This window comes from Mustela lutreola, chromosome 1 (genome assembly GCF_030435805.1).
Source record: "Mustela lutreola isolate mMusLut2 chromosome 1, mMusLut2.pri, whole genome shotgun sequence".
NCBI classification, from domain to species: domain Eukaryota; kingdom Metazoa; phylum Chordata; class Mammalia; order Carnivora; family Mustelidae; genus Mustela; species Mustela lutreola.
This window is the reverse complement of record NC_081290.1, coordinates 125231334-125242343: the sequence shown is the minus strand read 5'-3', so window position 1 is coordinate 125242343 and position 11010 is coordinate 125231334. Positions and strand designations below refer to the sequence as shown.

Below are 11010 nucleotides of genomic sequence, written 5' to 3'. Positions count from 1 at the left end.
CCACAGTCATTTTTTTAAAAGTCCTGCACTCCAACCATAATTCCTATATGAAGTGCAGTATCATTTGCCAAATCTGTTTGCAGTGAGCTGCTGCCAGCCTGCCTCAGCCTCTCTCCATATTGTCCCAAGTACTCAAGCAGAGGTCTGTCTTCCTATGTTTTGCCTTTTCTAAGGTCGTCCTGTTCCTGAAATGTGAGATCGTCCTGGAATTGCTGCTGCCTTTGCAACAGCTTACCGAAAGCAAACAAGCTTGGGAGAATTGAGCAAGAACTTCTGGGACACCAACCTGAAGAAGAAGCAAGGGTTGGAGAGCACATATTGACTGTCTGAACAGGGCAAAGATAATGATTAATCAAACCTCCTTGCAAATTTAAATAGGCTAGGCACTAGGAGTGGAGGTAGTCGTTCTCTCTTTGAGCTGGAGTTCTCAAGAGCCAGCTCCAGCCTTCGAAAAGATGTTTTCTGTGAAGAACTTTTGCCTGGTCCTGAGTGTGGTGGGCACGGTCTGGGTATGGTTGCCTTTATTTTCTCTTCTTGCTTTATCTCTAGTGTTGAGTGAATCTTATCTATGTCCTCACACACTGTGAGGTTTATAAGCTCCGGGCCCCGGAGGCAAGTTCCTAGATGAGCCTGACACCGCACAAGTAAGAGGGATGCTTAGCTGGACAAAAGTATAGAAATTCACAGGGAAAGCTTAGGCATCGGTGTTTCAGCCTTAGAACATTATTGGTTTTGCAGGAAGAAATCTCTGCCATCTTTGTTCCAATAAAGCCTCAGCATAGTTCATGCTAGTTAACGGAACAAAACATTCTTTTGCTAAGAATTTTTAAAATTTCATTATTAATTTATTGCTAGTTGTCCATAATACACAGAACAGTGGCTTAATAGTTTTTCTGGATGGTTGTTTGTGTGTGTGTGTGTGTGTGTGTTTTGAAGAAAAGCAAATTAGCTGTCTTTAAAACAAACAGCATAGGATATTTTATTACATATTATATAGTCAGAAGAGATTAATCGGGAAGGCAATATTCTTTTGGGAAGTAATCTTTTTTTAAAGATTTTATTTATTTATTTGAGAGAGAGAGTATGAGAGGGGAGATCAGAGGGAGAAGCAGACTCCCCACGAGATGAAGCTGGGAGCCTAATGAGGGACTGGATTCTAGGACTCCGGGATCATGACCTGAGCTGGGAGAGTTGCTTAACCAACTGAGCCACCCAGGCAACCAGGAAGGAATCTTTTAAAATAATTACTAAATATTGCAACAGTTTCTAAAGTCTGACTCCAGAGGCCTATGGAAAGGAGACGGACTTCATTCAACAGGTCTTTGAAACACTAAGATCTTATAAAACATGACAATATGTTTAAGAAACTCAGTTACTTTCAGGCTGAATTATTATTCCAATTTCTTTCTTTCCCTTCACCACTCGTAAGCCCTACTACCAGAGCAAAAAAAACAAAAAACAAAAACAAAAAAAACTAAAGAGAGTTTCTCACTTAATTTTCTTCTTTAGAATAAACTAATAAGTAAAAAAAAGTTCTGTGGAAAATAAGACTAAAGTTATTTGCTAACGTGATCTTTTGGATAATGCGTAAGTTTTCAGTAAATATTTAACTTTTATCTGTTTTTATTGTTGTGCCATTTTATTCTGAAATATGTTAGAATTCATAATTTTATTTCTTAAAGAAATAATTGTACTTGTTCTTTTAAATAAACTGCCCTTGATTGCTTGAATAATAACTGCCCTTGAAGATTGTTATTATCATTAGGGTACTTTTTTAAAAAAGAGACAGCAAATATTAGCTAATTATAAGAATAAACTATCCAGGGAAGCACCTGGATGGCTCAGTTCGTAAAGCACACGACTCCTGATCTCGAGGTTGTGAGTTTGAGCCCCATACTGGGCACAGAGATTACCTAAAAAAATAATAATAATAAACTATCTGAGATTAAAATAGTCATAGCAAAATCTCTGTAAGTTAGTAGTACAAAATAAAAATAGCTAAAACTTAAAACCCATCTTGATTTATTAGGATACAAAGTCTTGTTGGGAGACTATTTTTTATGTTCTATTTCACTTCCTAGGTCACAATAGAAATTTTAAAAATAATCTGTATTTCTAATTAGAAAGTGTTCAAAAAAGGTTGTCAGTCATGGATCATTATTTTTGCTCTCTACTCTTTTGCATTGTAAATAAGAGGACATTATTATGTGAGTCAGTAACCTCAAAAACATTTCCCAGTCTGATCGGGCCATATTTGTGCCCTTGATGTACTTGCTCAAATTATGGACCCATCAGATCAAATTAGAAGCTTTAAGGAGGGAGAAATTAAGCTAACATAGTATAGGTTTTTTCCTACTAAAACAGAAATTATAAGAGAAAGAACTCTGACTTTTGTAATTACCTTTCTGTCTCCAGACATTACTGAAAATGAAAAGGTAAATTTTAAAATGTGTATACCTTATCTCCTTTAACTAGTACAACTCCATAAAATACCTATTAGGATTTTCAATCAAAATGTCAGAAAGCAGAAGCTTGCAGAGGCCCCAAAGCTGGGGCTCTTAATCTCTGTGAGAGCTCTCCTTTTCCTTGGGGTTTGCAGGTAGGCCTGTATCTTTTTATCTGCCTAATGTTGTCCTGTTTTTTGTGTTAAAATGAATCATAAAGACCACCGATGTCAAGGAAAGTGAATTTATAGCCGAAGGAGCAGTTGCACGTGGCCCAAGAATTGTGGAAAGACAACAATCTACCTGCAAGGAGACAGACTGGCCCTTCTGTGCTGATGAAGACTGGGTGAGCAGCGGGAGGAGGGGCAGAGGGAATGGGAGAATCCTTCCCCGTGGTGCTAGAATTGTGCAAGGGCTGACCCAGTAGGTCAAGAAAACTCTTCCAATAGGAATAATCTAATAACTCATTACATGTCAAAATCAAGAAGACAAATGGAAAGCAACCTCACCCTGAGAGCACTGTTTAAATTACCTCCCAAACTCTGGGTCATTAGTGAGATTAATAGTTTAGATTTTAGTTGCATGTTCAGATAAATCCCAGAAACCTGAGTGTTATGGCCTCAAGATTTGGTAGGGGCTTAATTTATGGTTAAGTGGACCATGTTACAAAATTTCTCTATGACTTCTAACTGGTCCTCTCAAACTACTCTTAAGTCAATAGATGATCTGAAGATATTGGGGGAGGGAGGGACAGTGGTGACTGTATGGAAACCTTCAAAATTGTACTATATCCAAGATATAGACTTTTAATATACTTTTTCCTCTTCACTTCCAGAACTACAGATGCCCTTCTGGCTGCAGGATGAAAGGGTTAATCGATGAAGTCAATCAAGATTTTACAAACAGAATAAATAAGCTCAAAAATTCACTATTTGATTATCAGAAAAACAATAAGGACTCCAATTCATTGACAGGGAATGTAATGGAACTCGTGAGAGGGGATTTTGCCAGCGCTAACAGTAAGCATTACATATTTGGTACTTTGACTTTATAGCACACAACAACACAGCAATAAAGGCCCTATATAAATATGCTGTCTTCTTATGGCAGCTTCCAATTTTATTCCACAGTACTTAAGATAGAAACACATGCCTTTATGATGTCCCTGAATTTTAAGGAGGGGATTGCTTTTTATAAAAGTAACATTAAAATGTTTGGCTTAGAATTGTTTAATGTCACAAAGTAAGTCAGAATTTTGTATTGAAAACTAGAATTTAAGTGTGTTCTTCTTTTACGAGTGTATACTGAAAAGAAGATGAGCATAAACTTTTGAGGAGGTAGTATTTCTGTCTTACAGAGGAGGGAGGAAACAGAGATCAAGAGACTTACCCAAAGACACAAAGCTATTCATGTGATGGATTAAGATTTCCTTCCAAAGACTCCACCAAGCTGTCTCTGTTTTGTTTTGTTCTGTTTTTCCATTTAAAATATAGAGCTATGTTCTCTATTTCTCATAGGACTATGACTAAGTCTCTAGGACTAGGAAACATCGGATTTACTCTGGGCATGGGAAGCACGTTTAGGGAGGCCCTAGCTCCTGAAGCCTGCTTTGACTCTTTATATCATTAGGAGACACTTAACTAATGTAAAGTCAACAGTACAATAGTAATAGCAAGTGAGTGATCCTGTTTGACAAAAACAAAAAACAAAACAACAACAACAACAACAACAAAAAAACCCACAAAAAACACCTTAGGAATAATTTCAGAAATATATGTAGGAAAGAAAACTTCACCATACGAAAGTTCAAGAATATGTTTAAGTTTGTTAACACATGGTTTAAATTATGTTTAAGTCCCTTGGTTAAGGAAATGATGAAATAATTGAAATGTGATCGAATTTAATCTCCTAATTATAACTTTAAAATTCCAAAGACATTTCTTCTGCATTTATTTAGATTACTAATAGCTAGTAGAGCATCTTAACTGACAGCTATTGGTGACTAAAGGACATGACATTGTCCAAACATCAAATGCCTAATAGATTTGGAACTCATAAATAAAATGTCCAGAGAACAAATTGCTATTAAAAGGAAAAAGATGTTTATAAGTAAATTTCTTTCTTTTGCTGGCTATGGAAGCAAGTCACTTAGCAGCTCCTTCACTCTCGCTTTTTTCAGATAACGATAATACATATAGCCAAGTGACAGAAGATCTGAGAAGCAAAATTGAGATCCTGAGGCGTAGAGTCATAGAACAAGTACAGCAAATCCGCCTTCTACAGAAGAATGTCAGGGATCAGCTGGTAGATATGAAACGACTGGAGGTAAGTGAGTGTTTGACTTTGACTCCAGATTTCCTTGTTTTTGAATAGCAGGGAAAAGGAAGGCAACAGTCATTTACTAAAGACATACTATATGTAGAGCAAAACGTTATATCCATTATCCACCTACAGAGTAGGTATTTTTTACCCCCACTCTACAAATGAAGAAGAAAAGTTCAATGATATTAAGCAAACTTTCCAAGGATACATAGTTAGTAGATTTCAAAAGCAAATATTAAGTTCCTGCTTGTCTTGTTCAAGCTCTGACACCACTGTGCCTCTGGATCTTCAATCTCAGTCTCACTAAGAGTCAATTCATCAGTGTTTCCTTTTGGAGGGAATAGCATCTTACAGATATGTTTTAAGACTAAGATGAATTCAAATAGCTCCTACTTCTTCTCCAGGCTAACCTTACAAACCTCACATCTCTTTCTCTTCCACTGAGGGTACGACATAAATGAAAAATAGAGTACTGGGAGCACCTGGGTGGGGTTAAAGCCTCTGCCTTCGGCTCGGGTCATGGTCTTAGGGTCCTGGTATCGAGCCCGCGTCAGGGGTCTCTGCTCGGCGGGTAGCCTGCTTCCCCCATCTCTCTGCCTGCCTCTCTGCCTGCTTGTGATCTCTGTCTATCCAATAAATAAATAAACACATCTTTTAAAAAATAGAGTATTGGTTGGCAGGTCTCCACCTCAAAGAAATGAATCTAGTTTCCAAAAAATAAATTAACTACTTAGAAATGAACAGTTTCTAATAATTTCTTTTTATCAACCTTTTTTCTTTCTCTTTCTCCCCCTCTTAGGTGGACATTGATATTAAGATCCGATCTTGTCAAGGGTCATGCAGTAGGGCTTTGGAACGTAGGACAGATCTAAAGTACTATGAAGATCAACAGAAGCAACTTGAGCAAGTCATTGCCAAAGACTTACTTCCACCTAAAAACAGACAATTACCACAGCTGAAAATGAGCAGAGCTCCAAATATGCTTCCTGGGGACTTCAAGAGCCAACTTAAGAATGTCCCTCCAGAGTGGAGGGCACTCATGGAAACGCAACAGATGAAAATAACATTCGAGGGGTCTGGTAGAGATGGGAATACCCGAGGAGACACTGCATCTCATGGAACAGGATCAGTGCCTGAAAACCCCAGGAACCCTGGGAGCTCCACACCAGGAAGTTCTGGCACTTGGAACCCTGGGAGCACCCGGCCTGACAGTGATGGCAGTTGGAGCTCTGGGAGCACTGGGACGACCAGCAGCAGCTCTTGGAGCTCTGGGAGCTCTGTGAGCACTGGCACTTGGAATGCTGGGAGCACCGGAACTGGCAGTACTGGTCCTTGGAGCCCTGGAAGTTCTGAGTCTGGAAGCTTTAGGCCAGATAGCGTAGGGCATGGGAACTCCAGGCCTATCAACCCAGACTGGGGCAAATTTGAAGAGGTGTCAGGAAGTGTAACTCCAGGGACAAAGAAAGAGTTCCACACAGGTAAACTGGTCACTTCTAAAGGAGATAAAGAACTTGTTATTGGTAATGAGAGGGTCACCTCTGGAAGCGGGACCACCACTCGTCGTTCATGCTCTAAAACTGTTACTAAGACTGTTATAGGTCCTGATGGTCACAAAGAAGTGACCAAAGAAGTGGTAAACTCTGAAGATGGTTCTGACTGTGGTGACTTACCCCATTCTTTTGCTGGTAGCTTAGATGATCTCCATTCTAGGCACCCTGATCTGGAGAGTTTCTTTGGCACTTCCTCAACTAGAAACATATTTCCAGGTGCGCTTTCACCCTCACACAGAGAGTTTGATAGTAGGACCCATGCTTTGGGCTCAGAATCGGACATATTCACACACTTTGGGGCATCTGAGTTCCCTTCAAGTGGTAAAACTTCAAGTCACAGCAAACAATTTTCAAGCAGTAGTACAACGTTCAACAGAGGAGACTCCACATTTGAAAGCAAGAGCTATAAAGTGGCAGGTGAGGCTGGAACTGAAGAGGAACATGAAACCCTCAAGGGAGGATATACCACCAAAAGAGGCCATGCTAAATTTCGCTCTGCCAGAGGTATCCACACTTCACCTTTGGGGAAGCCTTCCCTAACCCCCTAGACTAAGTTCACTATTCTTGCAATGCTTTCCCTAGCGCCTTGAACTGCTTTCCTAGCCCTCTATTACACTTTCCAGAAATTACACCTTTTGTTTTTTTTGTGTTTGGGCACTAGACTGTAAGTTCCATGAGGGCAGGGACTTTGTCTCTCATGTTCATCTCTGTATTCCTAAATGCCTAACAGTGCAGAGAATCATCACTCAATAAACACGTGTTAAATGAATGAATGAATGAATCCCTCTGAAACTCGATTTTCAGTTTGTTTAACCAAATTCTTTCACCACTCAAAATGTGTGCTCTTGGAATTGTCACCCAACTTAGAATCATATTTTTAGTGTGTGTCTCAGTTGACATTTAGATCAGGTTAAAAACAAGTTACATCAGTACTAAGTGATCCTTAGATATCTTTGCGGGTTACTTGCTGTTGTCAGTACACGCAAGTCAAATTTCAGATCCATTGAGGAAAATCCCCTCTGTGATTTGTAGGTATAAATGTCACTCACTTGCATAAGTTTCAACCCAGTGTAAGTGCACCCTTTCCCCATGGAGGGAGGGAAGGAAGGATGGATGGATGAAAGGAAAAAAAGGAAAAGGAAGCCAGTATCTGCCTTCCTTTAACCTGGGCCATGCCTATCTTTGTAAAGTTAAATGAGAATAACTTCTTCCAACCAGCTTAATTTTTTTTTTAGACTGTGATGATGTCCTCCAAATACATCCTTCAGGTGCCCAAAGTGGTATTTTCAATATCAAGTTACCGGGATCCAGTAAGATTTTTTCTGTTTATTGTGATCAAGAGACCAGTTTGGGAGGATGGCTTTTGATCCAGCAAAGAATGGATGGATCACTGAATTTTAACCGGACCTGGCAAGACTACAAGAAAGGTTTCGGCAGCCTGGATGACAAGGGGGAAGGAGAATTCTGGCTAGGCAATGAATATCTCCACTTACTAACTCTGAGGGGCTCTGTCCTTCGGGTTGAATTAGAGGACTGGGCTGGAAACCAGGCTTATGCAGAATATCACTTGAGGGTAGGCTCTGAGGCAGAAGGCTATACCCTGCAGGTCTCTTCCTATGAGGGCACAGCAGGTGATGCTCTGATTGAGGGCTCTGCAGAGGAAGGAACAGAGTATACGTCACACGCGGACATGCAGTTCAGCACCTATGACAGGGACAGAGACCAGTGGGAAGAGAACTGCGCAGAAGTCTACGGAGGAGGCTGGTGGTACAACAGCTGCCAAGCGGCCAATCTCAATGGCATCTACTACCCTGGGGGCTCCTATGATCCAAGGAACAATAGTCCTTATGAGATTGAGAATGGAGTGGTCTGGGTCCCCTTCAGGGGTGCGGATTATTCCCTCAGGGCTGTTCGCATGAAAATCCGGCCCCTGGTGACCCAATAGGACTGGAAGGGAGAGTAATCTGCTTTCTTTGTTTAGTGAAATGGAGGGGGAAATGAGGAAGATAAAGAAGTGAAGATTCTTTACAATCTCCTAAGAAATTCATGGGTGCTATTTTATTATTCTTTGTACTGTATCTTAATGTAACTGAGACATATTACTGCTTTAAAAAATAAAGTTATGTTAGTTTTTTCTGAAAGTAGCTCTCTGGGTTTTCAAATTTCTATAAGGCTACACCGAGGAACATTCAGTACAACCAGGAAGAAGGAGTCCAACTGATGCTCCTCTCTATAATCCTTATGGGTGTTGTTTTGAACACTTCTCTCCCCACACCACTCAAAGTCATAAAGCCATTGTAAAGTAAAAAGTTTTTCATCCATTTTGTTTGAATGGGTTGAAGCCAATTTCTAAAGAGATTTTATTTATTTATTTGACACACAGAGAAAGAGAAAAAGAAACAGTAAGAGAGAGAACACAAACAGGAGAAGTGGGGGAGGGAGAAGCAGGCTTCCCTGAGTAGGGAGCCCGATGCAGGACTCTGGGATCATGACCTGAGCCTAACGCAGGTGCTTAATGACTAAGCCACCCAGGTGCCCCTGAAGCAAGTATTTTAAGTTACAGATCACTGAATTGAACAATGGCTAGCCTTCGTAGAGGAACTTAACAAGTTACAAGGTACATCCATCTCTTCTGTTAGCAAGCAAATCTAGGAAGGCAGGAGGAGCATTCCTAATAGAAAGAGAAATCTGTTCCTTAAGTTTTTCAGTGAAGACCACAATGCACAATTAATTTTTTCCCCAGTTTGATGAATTTCCTTCAAAAACATATGGCAGGAAAAAATGCATTTAAAATCCTTTAAATATTTTCAAGTATTCAAAAAACACAGCTAGTATGTATTGAATTCATAAATTCTATATATTTACATTGATCAATATTTTATTTGATGTATATTGCATCTCTGACGTTGGCTCCTGCCCCTAATTTTTAACTCATATTTCTGGTTCATGGGAACTACCTGCTATTTACACTTGAAAACGTATTAAAATAGTCTAACCACACTGGGCTCCTGGTACATTGTTCTCATTTTTGTGATCTTCACTCCAGTTTAACTGCATCCTTTATCCTAGAGAAGAAAAAAAGAAGGAAGCAAGCAGGCAGTCTAGGGATAGAGGCCAGAGCTGGGGGAACAGACAAGAAGATGGACTTGCAAATGAGTCACATAGGAAGCCCCAGCATTCTTGCATTTCCTTATGTGCAACTGAAAATCCTTGATAGGTTTGCCTGGGTGGCTCAATAGATTAAGCCTCTGCCTTTAGCTCAGGTCCTGATCCTGGGGTCCTGGTTGGCAGGGAGCCTGCTTCTCCCTCTCCCTGCTGCTCCCCTTGCTTGTGCTCTCTTTCTCTCACAAATAAATAAATAAATAAAATCTTTTAAAAAAAATCAAAATCCTTGAAACAAACACATCTCCAAATCTTTGAATAGCTGGATAAGAACTTCAGAATTAACAGAAGTTTCATTTATTTCAGACCTGGGAATTAATTCCATGTTATCTCTATGCCTGCTCCATTTACTCCTCAACATATGCCTCCACAGAATTTGAGTTGGGAGTAGGAATATTTTACTTTACAGAGTGTCACACCATTAGGGACAGAGTTGGGTCCCCAAATGAAAGTGACTTGGAATGTGAAAGGCCATTCATCTCTCATTTATGTTGAAGACTTTGAGTTTCTTGGCAAAGAATGGGTAACCTCTTTTCATTTAATAAACAGAAGCCAATATTAACAGGATCGTGATCATTGGAGATACAATTTAGTCGCAAGAAGAGACACCAAACATCTCTTTTTTTCCATTTTACCTTTAACCTGTTGATTTATTTCCCTTATTCCTGTAATTAAATATGAATTTAGCTTCTCTGACTCTCATTCCTGATGGAAGCCCACTTTAATTTGAGTTTCATTTGAGACATTTACTACTGTCTTGAAATTTCTCCTTTTAAAGTCAACAAGAACTTCATAGTTCTAAATTTAATGTCCTGCCTTCAGGCCTCCTCCTGCTTGACTGCTTTGGTCCCCACCCTACCTCTTCAATCTGCATTTTTTTCTTGTTTTTTTAGTAGATTATTCTCATTTGTCTCACCTTCTTTGGTCTTTTTAACTGACAGTGCCTTCTTAAACGGCTCCTTAAGTATAGGGGTTTCTCATTATAGTAACATTAGTACTCATTTTTATCAGTTGGGATGAGGTTTGATCCATGTGCCTTAAATAAGATAGAAACTTATTTCTTGTTCACAAGAATTCTATAGTAATATGTCCTCTTAGTGTCTTCCAGAAACCAGCATCCTAGAAAAAGGCTTTCATCTTCAGATTTACCTCATGTTCTATCAAAGACCACGGCCTGTGGCAATCTGGAAGATGGAGGAAAGACAGAAGGGAAATGCAGTATCTTCTCCCTTTTAAGAAACTTTTTGAAATGTTCCATATAGCATTTTTACTTATGTGTCATCATCCACAGCTTAGTCACATGGATATACCTAGTTTCAGAAGAGGCTATGACACCTTGGCAATACAAAATTAATACAAGTCTCTACTAATTAAATTAGGATTCTATTAATAAGGAGAAGCAGACTGCATGTTGAGGCAGGCAATTAGCAGTCTTAGCCAGACCATCCTTTCTCACTCTATAAGTGAGTATATTTTCTCCTTGGTTGATTTGACAATCACCGTAGTTTCAATGACCATCAATAGGTTGGTGA

General features: G+C 39.5%; 1 protein-coding gene across 1 annotated transcript; it reads left to right on the top strand.

The window, feature by feature from the left end:
• Positions 1-356: 356 nt before the first annotated feature.
• Positions 357-8457, top strand: FGA (fibrinogen alpha chain). Its single transcript, XM_059173585.1, has 6 exons — positions 357-509; positions 2665-2790; positions 3280-3463; positions 4624-4769; positions 5566-6820; positions 7552-8457. The coding sequence occupies exons 1-6, from the start codon at positions 456-458 to the stop codon at positions 8259-8261; spliced, it is 2475 nt and encodes an 824-aa protein (XP_059029568.1). The 5' UTR covers positions 357-455; the 3' UTR covers positions 8262-8457.
• Positions 8458-11010: the final 2553 nt, after the last annotated feature.

Excerpts from the sequence above, each read along its gene's own strand:
- FGA (XM_059173585.1), top strand. The coding sequence starts at position 456 with ATGTTTTCTGTGAAGAACTTTTGCCTGGTCCTGAGTGTGGTGGGCACG. Across the intron at positions 510-2,664 it reads GTGTGGTGGGCACGGTCTGG|ACCACCGATGTCAAGGAAAG; the intron begins GTATGGTTGCCT and ends TGAATCATAAAG. Across the intron at positions 2,791-3,279 it reads TCTGTGCTGATGAAGACTGG|AACTACAGATGCCCTTCTGG; the intron begins GTGAGCAGCGGG and ends CTTCACTTCCAG.